The sequence below is a fragment of the Pipistrellus hanaki genome (assembly GCF_964339955.1).
Source record: "Pipistrellus hanaki genome assembly, chromosome: 3".
In the NCBI taxonomy this organism is placed as follows: Eukaryota; Metazoa; Chordata; class Mammalia; order Chiroptera; family Vespertilionidae; genus Pipistrellus; species Pipistrellus hanaki.
In genome coordinates this window covers 147712-171422 of record NC_140505.1, presented here as the reverse complement: position 1 = coordinate 171422, position 23711 = coordinate 147712, and the positions used below count along the sequence as shown (strand labels likewise).

At 45.5% G+C, this 23711-nt stretch overlaps 1 protein-coding gene across 1 annotated transcript; it reads left to right on the top strand.

Annotated features, from left to right (window-relative positions):
- Positions 1-22059: 22059 nt before the first annotated feature.
- On the top strand, positions 22060-23450 carry LOC311618692 (uncharacterized protein; the record flags this gene model as incomplete). Its single annotated transcript, XM_084876248.1, has 3 exons — positions 22060-22110; positions 22440-22512; positions 23197-23450. The coding sequence occupies 3 exons, from the start codon at positions 22060-22062 to the stop codon at positions 23448-23450; spliced, it is 378 nt and encodes a 125-aa protein (XP_084732374.1).
- Positions 23451-23711: the final 261 nt, after the last annotated feature.

Below are 23711 nucleotides of genomic sequence, written 5' to 3'. Positions count from 1 at the left end.
AGGAGTTGGTCAGTGTGAAGCCAAAGGACAAATTTATTTCAGGACGTCAGTGTGATCTGTACACATTGCTGAAATTACTCCCCAGTTACTTGTATCTTTTTTTGAGAAACAGTAAGTGCAATGAAGTTTCTATTGCTCTTCTCTAAATGTTCTGATCTTTTGAAATATGAAAAAAAATCTTAAGTCTTACACAAAGGATAAAATTTAAAAGGTGAAAGAGAGATGAGTGCAGCACAACAGTCTCCCCACCCAGCATCAGTCTCCATCCTTCCTGCAGGAACTGTCACTGGAGAATAAAACAGGTTTGGCTTCCTGTGGCAAAGAAAGCAGAACGCCTGAAATAGGTGCTTGTATACAAGGAACGAGGTTTATTCAGGTGCTGAGTGACCTGGGAGAATGGAGAACTCCCCTCTTAAAGATCACATCCCCGCCGAAACCGGTTTGGCTCAATGGATAGAGCGTCAGCTTGGGGACTGAAGGGACCCGGGTTCGATTCCGGTCAAGGGCATGTGCCTTGGTTGCAGGCATATCCCCAGTGGGGGATGTGCAAGAGGCAGCTGATCGATGACTCTCTCTCACGGATGTTTCTAGCTCTCTATCTCTCTCTCTTCCTCTCTGTACAAAATCAATAAAATATATATTTTTTAAAAATCACATCCCCTTCCTGCTCAAGCCAGTAGTTTATAGAGTTAACGAGGGGTGGATGTGTTTTTCTATACAAATATCTGGCCAGGTTTTGGCACGCTAGTGTCCTGTACATTCATCTTGCAGTGTGTTGGGCCCTATCCATTTATCTTTCAGATTAATTTTGACAAGTTGGATGTTAACCTCCCTACCTGGGCTTCTGGGTAGCCCAAAGGGCTCAGTGAATCTGGTCATAAACCTTGGGTAGAAAGAGTTCACTCCAGGTCAAGTCAGGAACACCTGGAGCTGGAGACCACGTTCTAGCAATGTTCTTAAACTTAAAAACTGCTTCTCCTTCCCCTGAGAAGCAGCAATTAAGTTAACATGAAAGAACAAGCGCAGATCTCAAGGAACAAAAATACACTCTTTAAAAGTGAGCTTTGGGTGGAATTCACTCCTCTACTGCAGAGATTCTTAAAATCAGGATCAGTTTGGCTATGCCAGTCTCCATATAACACTCCCATTTTGCCAGTCAAAAATTTGTACATGCAATTTACTAAGTAAATCAATGAGAAGGAGCAGTCTGACAAGTACAGAAAATGAAGGGTAAGTGTCTGATCCCCAAGCTGGCATGCTAGAGGTTGAAGGGATGCCTGGGTTTGTAATTATCTGGTCACATCCCCTTTCTGCTCAACTTTTGTTGGTCAGTTTTGTATTTAGCAGTGAGTATGTAGCTCCAATATCTACAAGGAAATCAAAGGCCGTGTTCCCCACTGTCCATTGTACCCAGGGCTCCTATGGGGAAACGGTAATAGGTCAGAGGGTATTATGGGAGTTGCTAGGCCTCCTCATTCTTCATCAGATTCATCATCCCTTTCTACCATTTCTTGTGAGGTTTCCTATCCTTTTTATTTTTCTCCTGGAATTCTAGGCAGACCTTTCTCCAATGGCCTTCTTCTTTGCCTAGTGAGTCTTTTCCTTTCATTTCAGATCCCACCTCTCCTTCTGGTTTCCTGCACTATTTCTAAGAAAACGGTGGCCTGCTGTAATGTGCTTGTCTCCAGGCATGGAAAATGTTGAAGGCTCTGTCCACCAGCTGGGAGGGATTCATGCCCAACACTCTGTGTAAATGTCTGAGCTTCCTTCTGATATCTGGGGCACTTTGCCCAATAGAAGTGTTTACTGCCCTGGTTGGTGTGGCTCAGGTGGTTGGGGGTCATCCCCTGCACCAAAAGGCTGTTGGTTCGATTACCAGTCAGGGCACATGCCTGAGTTACAGGCTCAATTTCCAGTAGGGGACATGTGACCAGGCAGTCAACCAATGTTTCCCTCTCCAATCAATGTTGACGTTTCTCTTTCTCTCTCTCGCTTCCATCCTTTCTCTCTCAAAATCAATTTAATTTTTTTTTTGTTTACTATCTTGATATTTTCTGATGCCCATGGATCAGCCTAAGTGTCCTTTCAATAGGTCTGATATAACCTTTCTAAAAATTCAGAAAAATATGTGGTCTCTGTTGAATGATTGTATCATATTCAGGCTCTTTTGTTTAGATACCATGCACCTTTTTAATGTTATAGGAAGGCAAGGTCCCCACTATTTGGGTCCTAGTAAGGTTCTGCCAAGGGAATTGCACCAGCTACATTGGGGGTCCTGTTAGAATTGTCTTGATGGAGACGATGAGGCTCTTCATTAGCCTTATTTATAACTAGCTGCCTTTCATCTGCCATTAGCAGGATGGTAAGGAGAGCCTGTTTGTCTGCCCAGTTTGAATGGTGAGTGGCAACACTGGAAGTGATACGATCTCCCATGTTCTGAGTGTTCTCCCTATATGAAGGGTTGGATAGCTTCCAATTCAATGACTCTGAAGTGGGAAATGGAATTTGGGCCCAATAGCAGCCAGTGTGCTGGCCTCCTGGGGTATCCCATCTACAGAGTAGGGCCTCCAACAGAATTTCCCTGCCCTGGATAGGATGCTTCCTGGCCAAATGGGGTGTCCTGCTAGGTGTTGAGGGGAGACTACTCCTCTGGGCCTAACTCAGGGTACCTAGCAGCTGGCAGGGGAGATCCTCCTACTGCTGATTCTGGGTCCTTGTCTCTGCATTTCCCTTTTCTTCCAGGACAAATTTATTTCAGGACGACAGTAAGAACTATACCATTTTGAGGCCAATTTCCTTCTCTGCACCATTAGGTTTCTCCCTTTCTTGGCCAAATCCTTACTGTGTGAAGACATAGTGCCCAGACATAATGGCTCTCATCCCATTTCCATGGCAAATAATTCCTACAGTATGAGGATATAGTCTGTAAGGGAACCATTTAGGGGCCATTCTTGCCCATTGTCTAAAGTACACACAGGCCAAGCAGTGCTACAGTAGAAAACCAGTTCCTCCTTAGTCATTGAGTTGCAGCTATACCTGAACCAATCTTGAAATTTAGGTTCCCTTCAGGAGTTGAAACAGAACAACCCTCATGGCTCCAAAATACAAACCCAAAACCATATCCTCCACACCTTCTAAATATTCTATAAAAATTTCTTTCTTTTGAGATTTATTATGAACAGTATTAATTTTGTAGGTTGAAATAGTCTTAATTAACAATTATGTTCATTTTTGCTGGTTTGTTGTTACTGTGCAATGCTTAATCTGTGCATCACTGAAATGAAAGGCAGGTTAACTTACTGTTAAACCATCAGGACAGAATTCTGTACACAAGGTAACCACACGCATGAGTCTTAAAGAAAGGAAATAAAAGCCAAACAGTGAGTTTAATGCTTAAAGTTTATTATGAAGCGAGAAAGAAGAAAAGGTATAGGTACAATGATTAAACCATTGTCTAGGTCTTCAGTGAAATCTCATAGTTATTAGCATCTTGGTCCACGAAGCTCATTTACAGCAAAGCTTGTATTTACGGCGGTTAATCTTACAGCTTCCATTGTGACGCTCATAGAACTTGCAGAAGAGACTGCGTCGGCATGTGCAATAGTTTGTGTTCTGGAGATCTGTGGTGGGAAGAGGAGGGTCAGGCAGTTGGGAAAGCGAAAGGGAGGAAAGGCCAGCAGCCTCATGGAGATCTTCTGAGAGACAACATGTCTATTCATCATAGACAACATGTGCCCAGTGCGGCTGAAAGGATTCATGTGTTTCTCATAAATCACAAAGAATTTTACTGGCTTTGTGAGGTCATTCAGGATCATGAATTTTCTCTGATCCTAGTGTCTGATGCATATGCTTATTTCCTTCCCCCACTACTCCTAACCCACACTCATCCTCACACCCAATTTTGAGCCCAGACTCCTCGCCCCTTCTAACAAGCCTCCCGAATGGGCCACAGACCCCAATGCATAGAACCCTGTTGGCTGGCATCTCACCTGCAGCTCGAGCGAGGCGTTCCTCTCCTGTGAAGGAGATGGCCACATCCTGGTCATCATCTCCAGCCTGGTCCTGGTCCTCAGCCCAAAGATCACCCTGGTCCTTGGCTTCTGGCTGGTCCTGGGCAGGAACCTGGTCAGCTGTCTCTCGAAGGGCCTCAGCCTGGGCCTGGAGAGCCAAGAAGAGAAGGGCAGCGAGAAGAGCAATGGTCCTCATGGCTGAGAGTTACCTGGAACTGAGGGTCATGTAAGAGGATAGGAGTGAGTGGTGTGGAGGGCACAGTCAGCCTGTACTTATAGGTCAGAGAAGAGGAGGTTCAGAGACACATGATGCAGGAGAGAAGCTGTGCCTTTGGCTGGCCTCAAACCAAAGCTGCTGTCGCCCTCAAAGTCCCTTTGATGCACCTGTTCCTGTCCCTTCATCACAGCATGTGTCCTTGTGCTGAGTGTCCATTCTTGTTTCAAGATGATAATGATGATAAGGACCTAACAGGTTTTCTGTTTCCCATCTGCTTGGATATTGACCTTCTGATGTTCACAAAACAGGGAACTGTGCTCTCATTGAGTAAGTCATGGACCAGAGGCCTCAGCTGTCTGATGTGGGCCCTGCTCACCTCTGAGACCTTGGCCCTGGGGCCAGACCTTCCCTGAGGGAGTGGAAGGTCCATCCTGCAGGTTCAGGTAATCACTCCCTGTGGGGAGCTTGTGAGGTCCGGGGGGGGGGGGGGTAGACTCCTTGGTGGAGGGGCCAGTGACTCAGGCTCAGGTGGAGTGAGTGCAGTGGGACATGAACGATGGAGTTGGTCAGAGCCAAGCTAAAGGACAAATTAATTTCAGGATGACAGTAAGATCTATATGTATCACATAAACTGTTTACCAGTTAGTTGTAACATTTTTGTGGAAATAGTAAACACAAAGAAGTTTCTGTAGCTCTCCTCTAAATTTTCTGATCTTTAGAAATGAATAAATATTAATTCTTACACAATAAAATTCATAACTAGAAGAGAAATGAGTGAAATAGCAGTCTCTCCTTCCAGGATCAATCTTCCATTCTTTCTGCTGGAACTCCAACCAAACAAACAAACAACAAATGGTACTTCAGCTGACTGTGGCAGCAAAAGCCAAAGTTGTGAGGCAGGTGATGGTTCAAAAGGAAAGTAGTTTATTCAGATACTGTGGACATGGGAGGATGGTGGACTCCGGCCTCAAAACCCATCTCCCTTCCCTGCTGAAGCCTTCCTTCTTATAGGGATGGGGGGGGGGGGTGTTATTTCCTATCCAATTGTCTCACTAGTGTTTGGAATAGGGAGTGTAAAAATCTCCCGCTGCATCATCTTGGACAATGGGTGAGACTCCAGGGCTCCAACTGGCTGTCTTTATATCTCTGGACTCTTGTTATGTTACAAGGGTAAATGAAGGTAGGTTTCATCTTCTGTAGTTTCTTGTTGTCAAAGGGCATAATCTTACCTATCCCTGGATCCAGAGAGTCTTACTGTCTTTCAAAAGAAGAGAGGGTCAGGAATGAAGAGAAGCCTGTATGGGAGGGAGGAGGATTGCTTTCTTTGGAAGGCGGCATCGGTGGGGTCTAGAGGATGGCACTGCTGAGCAAGTGAGGTTGGTGGATTCCTTAATATTTCAAGAGCTGGTGTTGCTGATGAGCTTCAAAATGAGACTTATTGTGCAGACAAGTGTTTAGTGCAGGGTGAGTTTTAATGACATCAGAGATGGGAGAGACTAGAGTACCTCATGATCTAAGCCTGAGCAGGGCATTGGGTAGCACACCAAACAGTGGGATACATTTCTTAAGGAAGCCAATGTCTTGGAAATGCAAAATAAATTTAAAAGTAACATTGTCACTTAGCTTTGGGAGGCACTACCCTTTCTGAGAGAGGAATTTTCATTCTCCTTCAGCAGGAAGCCCCAGCTTTCTCTTGCAGTATCAATAGCAGCAGAGAGATGAGTGTCCTCCTCAGGCGACACATTCATTGGTGCCCAGCAGGTCCTTCCCTTTTCCTTTCAGATCTTGCCTCTCATTCTGATTCCTAAGAAAACAGTGGCCTTGTCTCCAAGTACGGTAAACTTGAAAGGCTCTGTCCACCAGCTGGGAGGGATTCATTCCCAATCCCCTATTTAAATATTTGCACTTCCTTCTGATATCTGGGGCACTTTGCCCCATAAAAGTCATGTTTAGTGCCCTTGCTAGTGTGGCTCAGTTGGTTGGGAATCATCCCATGCATAAAAAGGTTGCTGTTTCAATTTCCATGCCCAGGTTGTGGGCTTGATGCCCACTAGCGGTAATGAGGGAGGCAGCTATTCAATGTTTCTCTCTCCCTCTCACTTCCTCTCTTTCTGAAAATCAATTTTAAAAATTCATGTTTACCATCCTGATATTTTCTTGTGCCCATGGGGCCAGCATCAGTGTGCTTTCAATAGGTCTGACAGAGCTTTTCTAAAAATTCAGAAGGATTTGCATTCGGTTCTGTTGAACAGCACATACCATATCAAACTCTTTGTTTAGATACCTTTTTCTTAAGCCTTTCCTATATGCACCTTTTGTAATGTTCTAGGAAGGCAAGGTCCTCACTATTTGGATCCAAGTAGGGCTCTGCCAAGGGAATTGCCCCAGCTATACTGGGGGTCCCGTTAGGATTGTCTTGATGGAGACAATGAGGCTCTTCATTAGCCTTATTTATAACTAGCTGCCTTTCATCTGCCATTAGCAGGATGGTAAGGAGAGCCTGTTTGTCTGCCCAGTTTGAATGGTGAGTGGCAACACTGGAAGTGATACGATCTCCCATGTTCTGAGTGTTCTCCCTATATGAAGGGTTGGATAGCTTCCAATTCAATGACTCTGAAGTGGGAAATGGAATTTGGGCTCAATAGCAGCCAGTGTGCTGGCCTCCTGGGGTATCCCATCTACAGAGCAGGACCTCCAACAGAATTTCCCTGCCCTGGATGCTCCCTGGCCAAATGGGGTGTCCTGCTAGGTGTTGAGGGGAGACCACTCCTCTGGGCCCTATCTTTGAGTACCTAGTAGTTGGGGTAGTGGCAGGAAAAATCCTCCTGCTGGTAATCCTGGGTCCCCCTCTCTGCATTTCCATTTTCTTCCTGTGTCTCACTACGAGGGAGCAAGTTTGAGGCCAATTTCTTTCTCTGCACCATTAGGTTTCTCCCTTTCTTGGCCAAATCCTTACTGTGTGAAGACATAGTGCCCAGACATAATGGCTCTCATCCTATTTCCCTGACAAACAATTCCTACTGTATGAGGGTGTAGTCAGTAAGGGAACCATTTAGAGGCCATTCTTGCCCATTGTATAAAGTACACACAGGCCAAGCAGTGCTACAGTAGAAAACCAGTTCCTCCTTAGTCATTGAGTTGCAGCTATACCTGGACCAATCTTGAAATTTAGGCCTGTGGGCTCCCTTCAGGAGTTGAAACAGAACAACCCTCATGGCTCCAAAGTACAAACCTAAAACCATAACCATAGCATGAACCCAGACCAAGTGGGGACCTATGAATAAAACTTGGATCTATAAATCCATTATCTCTATATATAAAAGCCCAAGAGACAGTTTGACCATTTGACCGCTTGACCATTGGACCAGTAGCTATGACACCCACTGATTACCAGGGGCAGATGGTCAAGGCACAGGCAAGAAAACATGGAACGGACTGATGAATCTCAGAGGGAAGCGGGAAGGGGGAAGGTTGGAAGTGTTTAACCAAAGATCATATATTCATACTAGAGGCCTGGTGCACAGATTTGTGCACTGGTGGGGTCCCTCGATCTGGCCTGCAGGGATCGGGTCGAATCCATGTACCATCAATCTGAGGGATCCCAGATTGTTAAAGGACGCAGTCCAGGACGAGGGATCCCACCAGGGTACAAATTCATGCACTAGAATTCTAGTTACAAATAACTCAAAAGTTGGTTTTTGCATCTTATCTCCTGTCAATCAATACTGTAAGTGGTCCTAAATGGGCACACATGGCATGACTCCCAAGCCACAGGGATAGGTGACCCTTGATGTGCATACTGGTTCGACTTATCTAGTCATGGAGTTCATCTGCTCCCCCAAGACATGTTTCCTTTTACCAGCTAAGAGTTTTAGGAAGCTGATATCTTAAGAAGGAATGTAGGAAAATATCCCAAGAAAAGTTCTTAGTAGCTGCTGGGAAATCCCCACAATCCCACACTCTCTGGATCTGCCTGCCACATGTCCAGCCTGAGCCCTCCAGGACTTACCAAGGTCCATATTGACCTGTATAATCACACACACACACACACACACACACACACACACACACACGTAACCAAACAAAATGCCACACACACACACACACACACACACACACACACAAAACAACAACAACAACAACAAAAAAAAAAAACAAACAAACAAACAAACAAACAAAAAAACCCAACCACAGTCGAAACCGGTTTGGCTTAGTGGTAGAGCGTCGGTCTGTGGACTGAAGGGTCCCAGGTTCGATTCCGGTCAGGGGCATGTACGTTGGTTGCAGGCACATCCCCGGTGGGGGGTGTGCAGGAGGCAGCTGGTCGATGTTTCTCTCTCATCGACGTTTCTAGCTCTCTATCTCTCTCCCTTCCTCTCTGTAAAAAATCAATAAAATAAAAATAAAATAAAATAAATAAAAACCCAACCACCAAACAAAACACAAACTCCAGGGAAGTTTGGCTGCCAGTGTCAATAAAGGCTAAATTGTGAGGTAGGTACTGGTGCCAAAGGAAAGCAGTTTATTCAGGTGCTGCATGACCTGGGAGAATGGTGGACTTACATCTCTGAGACCATCTCCCCTTCCTTCTCAAACTTGCCATTCTTAGAGGGTTAGGTAGGGAAGAGGTTTTTTGTTTGTTTGTTTTTTAATGCAATTATTTTAATAGCTTTTGGCATACTCAGATTATGTCCTTTCATCCTTCTAGCTTTTGGTGTTCTCAGTGTAAGAACCTCCCTCTGCACCATCTTGCCAATGGGGGCAACTTCTTGATGCTCCGTCTATGATTAGAGAACCACAATGGTCCATGGATTCTGTGTTTGTCTTAGCCCAGTTTTAACTCAAACACTATCTGATGTTTCATACTCTCTTGCAGATCAAAGCAGCCAGGAGACAGAGTTCTGGCCAATAAAATGTACCCCCTGAGAAGAGGGTACATTAAAAAATTTGAAAATTACAAAATGAATTACTGTTACTGCTCCACATTTGTGCTATGCTACTGTTACATATATTCATCTCTCTGCTTGGAGGCAAGGGGCCTTGGATCTGTGGTAACTGGATTTTGACTGTGAAGAGGGCACTTACTCCATGTGGATGGTGGGGCAAGAGGATGTGAGAAGCCCGTCCTTGACGCCCAGGTTGAGCCATGTCACCCACCTCCCGGACTGCCCACAACAGACTGTTGTGACTTGGGAAAAACACGCTCCTTACTTTCTGCAGCCACTGGTGGCAGGGATGCTGGCGTCTTGGTGTTGGCTGCAAGCAGTGTGACACTTGGACGGGGAGGGTTGGCATCTTTCTCTCTGACAGGTAAGAACTTCCATTCCAGAGAGTCCTGGCTTTGCTTCTCTCAAGAGTCAGGGGCCACATATATCCACATCTAACAAGTACCTATATTTGTTTTCTCTGAATGTCCTTTCTTTTTTGGCATCTGTTTTGGGAAATGCATTAGCTGGCCCTTTTATTTCTGTAGAAATTTAGGATTTATTTTTAAATTCAGGATATTAGCTCTTTGTCTGAAGTCCTGCAAATCATTTCCAGAGTCTATAATTTCTTTTTTGGCTTTTTTCTCTTGTCTACACAGATACTTTGGATTTTTATGTAGTTTCCTTTCTTTCTTTTCTTGTTTTTGTAATTTTTGTGTTTTGTTCCTCTGCTCCTCCCCACTAAAGTTTGTAAAAGTTTGTGTTTTTTTATCTTGTTGGTGGAAGTTGTGAGTATCAGGGAGAATGATAGTAAAGGTTTGAATAACACTGTTCATTATGTTGAGTCTTTTCAGTGAAAATATTTCAGAATAGAAGTGGCCACAGGGCAAAGATGTATTTGAAGGTTTTATCAGTTCAACCTACATTCAGGGTAGAATTTGAAACCTTGGTTTAGAATGTCTATGGCAACCCTGAAAAAGGGAAAGGAAAATAGGGTGATGCTTGTCTACTTGAAAGAAGGCTTTTATGCATCTCAATGGGTTCACAGCAGCCTGCCTAGCTGAAGGTCCTGTCATTGGGATTATTAAAAACATTATTTCTTGCCAGCATTTTATTAACATTTGTATGGGTTTAGTATAATTAGTAGGCTCAATCTCATTAACAAAAGTGAGTTGAGACCAACTCTTCCATTGGATATTGGAGTATTCTACTCTTTGAGGTTCAAAGGGAGGCCATCTTTTTCACTGCTCAATGAGCATGACCATCTACACTGATTACTCTGGTCATTATTCGAGACACTGATGCTAGTCAGTACTCAGTCTTTGGTGTAGTGCTTCCTTTTCTCTGTTGGTGACACACAGAACCTTAGTTCACTCTACCTTTACACAGCTGAGAAAAATTTGAGTGTAACTCAAATGCTTGCTAATCATGAGAAAATATCCATGCACATCAATGCTCTCCCGGTTCTTAAAATTAATGAACAAGTAACATAGCCCATTGGGTCCACCTGTCATGTAGTCGACAATACCTTCTGGACACTCTGCAGAACGTTCCTTATGTGTTCATTGTGAATGGATTAATTTTGTAGGTAGAAATGGTTTAATCAGGAATTATGTCCAGTTTTGCTGGTTCGTTATTGCCAGCAATGATGCTCTAGTTGTACATTGCTGCGTTGCAAAGGCAGGTGGATTTACTGCAGGCCATTCAGGACAGAACTCTCAGCACAAGAGAATCATGCAAATGAGTCTAATGGGAAGGAAATAAAAAGCCCGTGAGTTTAATGCTTGAGGTTTATTATAGAGAAAGAAAGAGGAAAAGGCACAGATAAAATGACTAAATGCTTTTCTAAGCCTTCATGGAATCTTCTAGTGGTTTGGGATTTGCTCTACTCGGATCAACGACAGCAACGCTTGTATCTATAGCCATTGATTGTACAGGTTCCAGAAGGACTCTCAAAGGACTTGCAGAAGAGGTTGCGTCGGCACGTGCATTGTCTTAGTTTCCAAAAGCCTGTGGAGGAAAGAGGAGGGTCAGGCAGAGTGGGGAACGATCAGGGGGGAGAGATATAGCTGGCTTTATGAAGATCTTCTGAGTCACTAGGTGTCTACTCACCATAGACAATACCTGCCAGGTTAGAGTGAGCAGATTTACGTATTTGTCATAAATCACAAGAAATCTTACTGGCTCTGTGTTGGTTTGATCCTAGACTCTGATGTAGATGCTTATGTCTGATCCCTGCCCCACAACCCTCCTCCAAATTAGCGTACCTACTCTTTACCTCACTTCATCCTCTTACCCCATTTTGAGATCTAACTCTACTACTCTCTCACAAGCCCCTCTACTGGGCCACAGATCCCAAAATCACATTGGCTGTTGTCTCACCTGATGCCTCTCGAGTGAGGCGTTCCTCTCCTGTGAAGGAGATGGCCACATCCTGGTCATTGTCTCCAGCCTGGTCCTGGTCCTCTGCCCATAGCTCACCCTGGTCCTTGGCTTCTGGCTGATCCTGGGCAGGAACCTGGTCAGCTGTCTCTTGGAGGGTCCAAGCCTGGGCCTGGAGAGCCAAGAGGAGAAGGGCAGCAAGGAGAGCGAGGGTCCTCATGGCTGAGAGTCACCTGGAACTGAGGGTCAGGTGAGAGGACAGGAGTGAGTGGTGTGGAGGGCACAGTCAGGCTGTACTTATAGGTTGGAGGGGAGGAGGCTCAGAGACACATGATGCAGGAGAGAAGCCTGCCTTTGGCTGGCCTCAGACCAAGGCCACTGTTACCCTCAAAGCCCCTTTGATGCACCTGTTCTTGTCCCTTCATCACAGCATGTGTCCTTGTGCTGAGTGTCCATACTTGTTTCAAGGTGATAATGATGATAAGAACCTGGCAGGTTTTCTGTTTCCCATCTGCTTGGATATTGACCTTCTGATGTTCACAAAACAGGGAACTGTGCTCTCATTGAGTAAGTCATGGACCAGATGCCTCAGCTGTCTGATGTGGGCCCTGCTCACCTCTGATTCCCTGGCCCTGGAACCAGATCTTCCCTGAGGGAGTGGAGGGTCCATCCTGCAGGTTCAGGTAATCACTCCCTGTTGGGGATCTTGTGAGGTCCTGGGGGTTAGGCTCCTGTGGTGGAGGGGCCAGTGACTCAGGCTTAGATGGAGTAAGCACTGAGGACACGAAGAAAGGAGTTGGTCAGAGTGAATCTGAAGGAGTGATTTATTTCAGGACATCAGTATGATCTACACACATGGCACATACTGCTCATAACTTACTTGTGCTTTTTTTTTTTTTTTTGAGAAATAGCAAATAACAGGTTCCAAAAGTCAACTTTCTGATATTTAAAAATTTCTGATATTTAAAAATAAAAAATATAATATTTTTGCACAAAGAACAAAATTCAAAAGGTAGAAGTGAGTGAAAAATAACTATCTCCCCTTCCAGATCAGCCTTCGTCCTTTCTGCAGGAACCTTAACTGAACAAGAAAATGGACGTTTGGCTGCCTGTGTCTATGAAAGCCGAACTTGTGAGGCAGGTGCTGGTGCAAAAGAAAAGAAGTTTATTCATGTGCTGTATGACCTGGAAGGATGTTGGACTCTCATCTCTAAGACCATCTCCCCTTCCTGCTCATGCCCAGAATTCTCATAGAGATAGGGATAATTGGATAGAAATGCTATTTCTATCCAATTATCATGCTAGCTTTTTGTATGCAGGGGTCCTGTCCATTCATCTTCCTAGATTTCCATGCAATCATGTCCTGTCCATTCATACTTCTAGCTTTTGGTGTTCTTGGTGTATAAACCTCCCCCTGCAACATCTTGGCCAATGGAAGAGACTCCATGATGCTCTGATTCTCAGTCTATGGTAATAGAACCACCACAGTCCAAATAGTCTGTGTTTGCCTTTCTCTGTTCAGGCTTAACTAGAACACTGTTCCATCAACAGATACAGTGTGACACCTTGACTGTGAAGATTGGTATCATTCCCATTTGACAGATAAGAACTGCCATCTCAGGGGAGTCCTGGACAAGTGGGTTCTGTGCAATTGCGGTGTGTGGCCCATTAGGGGGTCTTGTTAGAAGGGGAGAGGAGTCCTGGCTTTGCTTCTCTCAAGAGTCAGGGGCCACGTGTGTTCATGTCTAACAAATACCTGTACTTGTTTTCTCTGAGATTTTTTTTTTACATCTGTTTTGGCAAATGAAATAATGGACCCATTTATTTTTATTGAATAGTATAGTATATTTACAAATTCAGGAAATTAGCTCTTTGTTCCAAGAATTGCAAATTATTTCCAGAGTTTGTTCTTTTTCTTTTAGCCTTTTCTCCTATAAACAGGATTTTCATGTAGTTTAAAAAAATATTTTTTGTAATTGATGGATTTTGTGTTTTTCCCACTGATGTTTATAGAGTACAGTCTTCCATGTGGTAGTGCTTCTGTGTCCTGGTGCTGAAAGCTGAGAGGGGTTCATGGAAATTGATAATAAAGGTTGAAAATAAAATTGTTTCTCATTTTCAGTCTTTACAGGAAAAAAATTTATCTAAATGTAAGTGGCCACAGGGCAAAGAAGAAATCAAAGGTACTATCAGTACAACATAGGCTTGGAGTGGAATACAGGTTGTGGCTGTAAGGACATCTGTGGCAACTAGAAAAGGGGGAAGAAAGGGCAAAAAGATTTGCTTTTCTTCTAGAAAAATGTTTTCTATGAATATCAATGGCTTGACAGCAGCCTGCCTTTTGGGAGTGAAAGTTGAGTAAATTTATGAAAAACATATTGTTTCTTGATAGACTTTTATTAAAATTATTACTGGTTTATTTTAACTAGTAGACTCGATCTTCTTAAAGAGAGAGAGAGTTGAAACCAATTCTTTGCTTGGACATTGAAATAATCTATCTTTTGGATTTAAAGGGGGACCCTTTCTTTCACTGGTCATTCAGCAAGATCATCCCCTTTCTCTGGTTATTATTTGAGACAACTGATGCTTGTCAGTACCGTTGGTTTTTGGAGTTGCTGGTACACTGAGCCACTAGTTCACTCTGTCTTGCAGATACAGCTAGGAAAAACGTGTATGCTTATCATCAGAAAATATCCATACACATCAATGCCCTTCCACTTCTTAAAATTAAATAAGAAGTGACACAGCCCAATGGATCCACCTAACCTGGAGTCAACAACACTTTCTGGACACTCCATAGAAACATTTTATTTTTTAGTTCCATTACGAATGGATTGAATCCTGTAGGTTCAAATTGTCTTAAGAGTTATGGTGCTGGCCAGGTAGCTCAGTTGATTAGAGCATAGTTCTGATACGTAAAGTTTGTTGGTATGTTTCTCTGTCGGGGCACATATAAGAAGCAGCCAACAAATGTATAATAAGTGGAACAACAAATCGTTGTTTTTCTCTCTCAAAAAATCAATTTTAAAAATTATGCTTATTTTTGCTGATTGTTGCCATGTGATGCTGTAGTTGTGCACCACTGAGATGCAAAGGCTGATCAACTTACTGTAGAGTACTCAAGACAGAATTCTCTACATAAGTGAACACACACACAAGTCTTATGGAAAAGAAAAGGAAAGCCAAACAGTGAGTTTATTGCTTGGAGTTTATTATGATGAGAGAAAGAAGAAAAGGTACAGGTACAAAGACTGAAAGCTGCTTCAGGTCTGCAGTGGCATCTCGAAGGGCTTCCGATCTCTGTCCCAAAGCCTAGCGACAGCAAAGCTTGCGTCGACGGCCATACAACTCGCAAGACCCAGATTTTTTTTTCAGGGAAATTGCAGTATTTTTTGAGTGTGCAATAGCAATAGGTTCCTGTCCCAGGTTCTGTGGAGGGAAGAGGAGGGTCAGGCACAGTGGGGAAGAGACAGAGAGGAGAGGCACAGCCAGCCTCATGGAGATCTTCTGAGAGATGAACTCTCCACTTACCGCAGACAATACCTGCCAGGTTAGGGTGAAAGGATTCTCCTGTTTGTCATAAATCACAAGGAATCTTACTGGCTCTGTTTGGTCATGTAGGATCATGAATTTACTCTGATCCTAGTCTATAATGTACTTGTTTATGTCCTGACCCTTGCCTCACGACCCTCCTCTCCAACTTGAGGTAGTTACTCCTTATCCTCCCTCATCCTCACACCAAATTTTAAGCCCAGACTCCCCATTCCCTCTCACAAGCCCTTCTATTGGGTCACAGACCTAAACTGCAGGTTAGCTGATGTCTCACCTGCAGCTCGAGTGAGGCGTTCCTCTCCTGTGAAGGAGATGGCCACATCCTGGTCATTGTCCCCAGCCTGATCCTGGTCCTCAGCCCAAAACTGTTCCTGAGCAGGAATCTGGTCAGCTGTCTCTTGGAGGGTCCAAGCCTGGGCCTGGAGAGCCAAGAGGAGAAGGGCAGCGAGGAGAGCAAGGGTCCTCATGGTTGAGAGTCACCTAGATCTGAGGGTCAGGTGAGAGGACAGGAGTGAGTGGTGTGGAGGGCACAGTTAGCCTGTACTTATAGGTCGGAGGGGAGGAGGCTCAGAGACACACAATGCAGAAGAGAAGCTGTGCCTTTGCTGGCCTCAGACCAAGGCCGCTGTCACCCTCAAAGCCCTTTGATGCACCTGTTCCTGCCCCTTCATCACAGCACATGTTCGTGTGCTGAGTGTCCACACTTGTTTCAAGTTGATAACGATGATAAGGAGACTGATATGTTTCCTGTTTCCCATATGCTTGGACACTTACCTTCTAATGTTCAAAAAAGACAGGGAGCTGAGCTCTCATTGCGTAAGTCAGGGACCAGAGGCCTCTGTTGTCTGATGTTGGGCCCTGTTCTCTTATCTATACAGATACTTTGCATTATTTTATATTTTATAAAAAATCTGTCCTTAGCCTTGGCTCTGACCAACTCCTCCCCTCATGTCCCACTGTCCTCATTCCACATGAGCTGATTCACTGTCTCCTCTTCTCCCCTGGAGCCTACCCCCAGGATCTACTAGCTCCCTACAGGAAGTGATGCCCTGAACCTGCAGGGTGGACCCTCCATCCTCAAGACCTGTACCTTGCACCTCAATGACTTGTGTCTATAGCCCTGTTGTGCACTGTGGACTGCACCCTCCACAGCACATGGCTTGCAAAACTGTGTCCAGGTGTAGCCCCAAGAAAGAGGGAGTCTAATACCCTGATGTCTTGTCAGAGTGATGAAGCTGTGATTAATATGAAGGGCCTTGTCAGATGTCTTTGATGTGGAAATGTATCACAAGCATGGTGGCCGTCGCACAGAGAGCACTGTGGGGCACAGCAGTTGCATAGAACACCCTGTCACTGGCCTCCTTCCCATTCACACCCCAGCCTCCCAGCCCAGCCTCCATGCCCACCGCCATCAGGAGAACTAATGTTTTTAAGCACCTGCTTTTCGCAGCATGCATCAGTGGGCTTAACCCCCTCTACTTGTTCCATCAATGTGGTGAAGTAGGTTCTGTCATGTAGTTTACAAGTGAAGACTGTGAAGCACAGGGTGGCTGGTTAGAGGCAGCCTGGGGGTTCAGAGCCCACAGTGCTAACCTCTGGGCTTCGAGCCTGTGTGAGTTCACCTCCTGCCTCCACAGAGCTGTAAGGAGCCTTCTTCCCTTCTGTGAGGAGTGTTTTCATTGTTTGGGGAAGTAGTTATGGGGGACTCACCTAATAATGGCAATCTTTCCTAGAGTTTTGATGAAGAATGAGAGGAAAAATTAGAAAATAGGAGACAAAAATGTGAAGTGAGGGAGTCATGTGATCATTCCTTTTTGAACACTTTTTAATTATATTTTCAAGTGTTATTTATTTGTTGTTTCCAACCCAAGCCATGTTCAATCCACTTGTTTCAAACTTATTCACCATCATAGCCCTAACGAAGTGCCCCAGTTTAGTAGAAACGTATTTTCCCTGTCTCCCCCTCTTTTCCATGTCTTCCAGCTCTCATGGTCTCAGTCTCCCCTGGGACACAAGCAGTTCCCAGTCTGGGTGCTCGCTAAGGCGGCACCAGATGCTCTGAGACACCTGAGTGCCCACTGAGCTCTCAGTGGGAGAGTCATTTCCTTGTCACCTTCCCGAGGAGCAGGACGGTGCTGACCTCCGGCATCTCTGAGGCTCCTGTCCCTGAAGACATTTGCTGGCTAGCCAAGCCCACTCACCAGTGCCAAAGGGTGCCTGTCCTTGTCCCTGGGCGGCTGCCAGGACCGTGCAGCTCAGCTGGGAATTGCTCGCTCAGTGGTTTCTCCAGTTCGCTTGCTGCAGTGTGAGCAGAACACCAACAGACCACTTGCCTCACCTTCAGGAACGACCTGAGAATGAAGAATCAGCTGAGCAAGCAGCCTGCTGCCTACAGGAGGGAGAAGAGGTGAGTGCAGACTGGGCAGGGTTTGGGACTGGTTTGGAGGTCAAGGCTGGCTGTGTTGAGTCCCTATAGTGTTAGGCAATACATCCCATTACACTGAGGCCAGCAACTCATTCCCACCCCTTTCACTCTTCTGCCCTTCGCTTCCTGCACCCTGTCGGCAGCACCTGAAGCCATGGGTTTCAGAACTGAGGAGGGGACTTGGGGTGTCGCTGAAGAGGGATCTGAGGCCTAGACTGGTGGTGTGACTTGTAAGTCAGGGCAGAACCAGAACCTAGGAATCCAAAATCTTAGTGCACCTTTCCTCTTTTCTTTTCTGTGTCATGTTTTCAAGCTCCCTGAGTGATTTCTGTGGCCAGCCCAGGCTGCACAAAGCGAGGAGGTAGGTGGCTGTGCACATAGGTGGGACTCAGGGGAGTTAGGGTCCCATGCACATTACCACCATCGTCCTGTGACCTTGTACATAAAGTAGCTTCCTTCTATGACGTTTTGAAGATGAAATGACCACCCAGGGCACCTGGCATGATGCCAGGCCAGTGGTGAGGGCTTAATGGCACTTAACTTTGGGCACTTTAAAAAAAATATGTTTTTATTGATTTCAGAGAGAAAGGGAGAGGGAGAGATAGAAGCATCAATGACAAAAAAAGGATCATTGATCAGCTGCCTCCTGCATACCCCCTACTAGTGATCAAGCTCTCCCAGGCATGTGCCCTTGACTGGGAATCGAACTGTGACCTCCTGGTTTATAGGGCGATGCTCAACCACTGAGCCACACCGTTCAGAGAGACTGATCCTGGGACTAATGGGTAGGCAACTGGCCTCCATATGCAGGCGGCCTGTTTCACTTTAACTGACCGAAAGTAAAGTACTGGGAGCTTGTGATGGATTTGTCGGGTTCTCATGCGAAGCAGGATGGTGGCAGGTTGGCACATGCTCAGCAGTGATCAACCGCCTCTGAGGGACCCAGGTTCCTGGTGAGGAGCAGCTCCGGGGCTCACAGGGTGGAGACGGAGGCCTAAGCCAGCTCAGTCAGGGCTTCTGGAATCCTAGGCTCCATGGTTTTGTGAACAGTGTTTCCTGGTTTTAGGCTAAAATTGTTCCGTCTGGTTCATGCCAAAGGGCTCAGCACCAAGGAGACAAAGCCTAAACACACCCAGGCTGGGGCTTTCAGAACCTTGTCATCTCATGGTGACCAGTGGGTCAGCAGGGACAGAACACCAGCTGGTCCTGATGGCGAGGGGATGGCTCTGTCTTTGCGTCAGAGAAGCTGTTCCTCCTGTACACATAGCCTGTCTAGTCAGGGTAAGGCTCCTTGATCAGAGAGTGGAGAGTGCTGAGCAGCCTGCACTGTTTTTTCATCAGGAAGAAGAGAAGTGACACTAAGGCAGGCCACCTGCTTGGGGTCGTTGCCCTTCTGGTTGGGCCCTCACAGGGGAGCAGGTGGGGGACCTTTATTGTCCCTAAAAGTGAGAAGAATTTTTGTAAGAGTTTCACATTATCTCCTCTCTCTCTCTCTCTCCCCCCCCCTCTCTCTCCCTCTCCCTCTCCCTCTCCCTCTCCCTCTCCCTCTCCCTCTCCCTCTCCCTCTCCCTCTCCCTCTCCTTCTCCCTCTCCCTCTCTCTCCCTTCTCTCTCTCTCTCTCTCTCTCTCTCTCTCTCTCTCTCTCTCTCTCTCTCTCTCTCCTCTCTCTTCTCTCTCCCCTCCACCCCTGCTTCCCTTCCTTCCTTCATAACTATTTTTTTTCTTTAAAAGTATCAGCCTTACCTTTTACAATGTCTCTCACCGTCCCTACATGTCCCAGAGCTTTCTCTCAGGGCTTGTGAATGGTAGTGGCCCAAATTCCTGTCCCCAAAGTGGATTTTCTCAGGAGCTACCTTATCAATAAAAAATCTCGACTTGAACTCATTTGACTCAATTTTGGGTCCTCAAAGAGTGGCAGATTCAGTCCGAGGGTTACAGACATGGGGTTTTGTGTTGTCATTAAAATTCTCCCAGGTCCTTCACTGGTCCCTGCCCCATTTCTGAGCCCCCAAGACATGGCCTGACACTGCAGCCTGTACTTCATGCATGAGTTGAAAGTCTTCATCATGTCCTGGAAGAACAATCAAAGGATTTTTCCGAAGAAATCACATTAACAAAAAAAGGACTGAAGCATTAGTTTAAAACAAAACAACAACAACAACAACAACAACTTTTTTTTTTTTAAACACTATGATTGATAAAATCTTGTTTGGTTCTTTTGGACACTAAAAAAGTCGATCTTTGACATGAGAAGGGAGAGTAAGAGAAACAAGAGAGTAGAAGCTGGGGGATGGGGACAGACAGGGACTTTTTTATTGTGGTCCCAGAGTTCTGCAAAGTCAGGGGCCTCGACGCAAGCTGACCGCATGACATGACCGTGACCTCTGTGGTTTGGCCGTGGCCTCTTCCTCCATGAAGTGAAAGGTTGGTTATGAGATCTCCAAAGGCCAGAGATTGTTAGTCACTGCAATTCGATGAGAAGAAAACTGCAGGTCTTTATCTCATGGTCAGGAGGTTGATGAATCATTATTACAGAGTTGTGACTTGATGATCAAAAAACCATTGAGAAGTAACCACACAAAAATCAAAAATAAGAGTTTAACCCATGAGCAAGTGACAAAATTATTACACAAAATCTTTCTCTATGCAAATAGTAGCCAATTATAAAGTACAATGAGAGAAGAATGTGACTCAAATAGAAAGAAAGCACAATCAAGGAAAGTTGTTACAAAACACATCCCGGGCTGCCATGAAGAGCTCTTAAAGAACATAGCCACATGACATGAAAAGAGGACAAAAACATGGAAGGTGAGATTTTATTTTTACAAAGACTGAATCATCCGTGGCATTTTTCTTAAATAAAACCTGGAACATCTATGCAGTGTTAGTAAAGCAATAGAATTGGTTTTGATGCGATGAAGGAACCAGAAATTGCTTTGTAAGAGAGAGTGGCCCTGATGAGTGTGGAGAACGGCTGAGAGGGAGCTCCCACTACCAGGAGTGCCAGGAGCTGGGGCAGTGAGGTCACGCCATGCTGGCTGGGAGTGCGGGTGAGACCAGAATCCACGCTGTGACCCAGGACACCTGGGCATTGTGATCTGATAGGCTGGGTCTCAGGTGTTCTGAGTGCGCAAAATGTCCCATCTTTCTCTCCAGATGCCCAGCTGGCATGGCTCAGTGTTTGAGAGTCGACCTATGAACTAGGAGGACACATGCCTGGGTTGTGGGCTTGATCCCCAGTAGGGGACGTGCAGGAGGCAGCCGATCCATGATTCTCTCTCATCATTGATGTTTCTCTCTGAAATAAATAAAAATATATTTTTAAAAAAACACACACACACACACAAAACATCATGATGGCTCTGCTCATCTTCCAATTCCTTCCAATCGTGTATGATTTTGTCTCTCTTCTGTGTAAAACTCAATTTTTTAAGGGAACAGGGCATGAACTCTGCTGTTGCCTGTTATGAGAGTCTATGGGTTGGGAGAGCACTGCATTCCTGTGGGCTCTTATTTCTGGACTAAAAGAAATTTTCTTGTCACTGCCAGGAGCTCAAGTCTGTCACAGCTTTTCAAAACAGGCTCCATTCTAGGAGTGAAAGAGTGAAAGACAAAACTGGTCTGGAATAGAGACATAATTAGGTAAATACAGACAAAACAGATATTATAATGAGAACCAAACATGAGCAGAGTAAAAAGTGATCATTTAGGGTCGCCGTAAATTTGAGCTGTTAGATGAGTGAGTATGAAGTAAAAGCAAACCAGAAATAATCCTTGTAATGACCTAACATGTGCTTCGGGTTCTTAGAAATCAGTAGGAAAAGACAAGTGGGAAAATAGAAAAATGGGAAAAGTGCCTGGATAGGTAAGAGAGAAAAGTGACCAATGAACACTTTAAGAATGCTCAACCTCAGTAATAATGTTTAAAAGAAATATTGAAGCAAACAAAGTGTTTTACTCACTTATTTTCAAAAATTAAAACAATTGACAATAACCAGAACTGATAGACTATCGACAGTCAAAGGATGCTTTTGCGCATTGTCACTCAGATGATCAAGTGGCCCAGCTGTTTTTGTAGTGGGCAGTTGGGCAAATGCCCATTGCAACTTGCAGTCTGCATATATGTGCCCATTCCATTCCTTGGGATTTATGTGTAAATCATTGCTACACAAACTTCTAAAGATAGAGAGATAGTCATACAACTATATGGGGCAAGTATATCTGAATGGATACTCAAGAATTCCCAAGATAATATTTAAGTGGGAAAAAATGCAATAGAACTGACTATAAAGTATGATTCTATATTTAAAATAAACATTTACATAGTTTTATGTGTAAAGTCATAGGACTGAAATACTTAGAATTGGAAATCGTGGCTATAGCTAGAGGAGGGGTTTAATCTATCTTTTACATTTCTTCATTATTTGGAATTTTTCAATGTGGAAGTATTATTAAAAAAATAATAGATTTAAATGAAAGTAAATTCTACAGATGGTTAGGTACGTTTTTCCACTCATCTTTTACCACTGTGGACTCTCTCCCTTTAACATGGGTTCTCTAGGTAGGTTAGAGCTGACCCCGACGTTCTGGATCTTTCGTGTAAGGAGCCCTGGCCTCAGAATTTTCTCTGAGGAGCTTCCTCGCCTGTGAGGGACCGTCCTTTTCTCCTTTTGCAACAGCCTGGCTCTCGGCTCCCATTCACTTTCAGACACCTCTGCTGCACCTGTCACCATCCTTGTGCTGGGGCCTGCCAGGGGCCTCAGGCAAGGCCGGCGCCCGCCTGGGGCGCAGGAAACAAGAGCACCGTGCTGTTGGGTGGAGCAGGGCCTCAGGCAGGGAGACGATCATCTCCACGTTTCTCCTCTGCAACTGCGAGTTCCTGGGACAGAGAACCTGGGCACTGATCTTGTCCTCCGACCCTTCCCCAGGTCTCAGGCACCACGGCGAGTGACAATGAGACTCCTGCACATCCACCTCACTGCTCTCCTTACCATCCTCCAGGTACTGCCCGGTAAATACCAGTCTGCTGCCCTTTCCTACCACCCATTTGCTGTTTCCTTCCCCTCAGTCAGAGCTGAGAGCACAGCCTCACGGAGCTGCCAGCGGGCACCTCCACCCGCACCTCTAGGGTAGTTAGAAGAGCTCTAAGCTGGTGGTGTGTCCTTACACCACTGCAAGTCCTGCAGGTAGTGATCTACTGCCTCCCCTTTCCACAAGTGACCTAGATGGCCGAGAACCCGACCATTTATTCGAATCACTTGGTTAGTGTAACCTGGAGTGGAGACAAAGATTAGATGGACCCTGACTAGAGACCTCGAGCCATTCATATCACAGGAGTGACAGAGAGGGTAGCTGGGCAAGGCTTCTTCCCTTGAGACTGTGAGAGTTGGGTTGGGTTTTGTGTGGTAGGACAGGTGAGTTAACTGGTGAACAGGTGGGCAATCGTTACAGACTCAGCACACCTCCCCATCCAGTTCCAGTTCAAGCCCAGGGGTTCCCGTGGCAGGAAGGATAGTTTGGCCAGAGGTTGTATCAGTATCAGTGGGATCTTGAGGAAGGATGTGAGGTGACGAGAAGAGCGGCTATGGGTGGTATTCTGCTGGGAGGGATGGGTCTGTCTGATGGGGAGGTAGGTCTCAGCTCTTGGGACCACAGCCTCACACAGATTTCACTTCCTTCTTGCAGACAGCACCGGGGCTCTCAATTTTGAAAGGCCCTGCTACCTTCTGGGTGGGGTCTGCCTGAAGCGGGGCACCCCAAACTGTGAGCCCTTCCAGGGGCCCTGCAGAGCTTTCACCATCTGCTGCCGCATAAAGATGAACCAAAGAGAGCGCCCTTGGGAGGGAGCCCAGCCCTGGGACCTGGCCTGTGGCTCCTCGGAGCAAAATAAAAGTGCACAGCACTCACGTCTGTCCACTATCATTTTGTCTTCAAGTTGATTAGAACATCAGCTTCCCGGAATGGGTGGTGGGGAGGGAATCAATGGTAAGAATTAAGTGCATGTTCCGCTTTCAGTTCTGCAGGCATTTTCATGAGAACCACACTGGGTTAGCAGCCCCACACCACAGATGTAGAAAATAAAACCCAGCCAGGTGCAGCAGCTCACCCACGTGAGGAGCCGGCATGAGAAGCAGCATCATCAAAGGCTGCAGTTGGTTCCAGAACTCTGTCTGCCTGGAGGGAAGTTGTGGTTTCCTCTG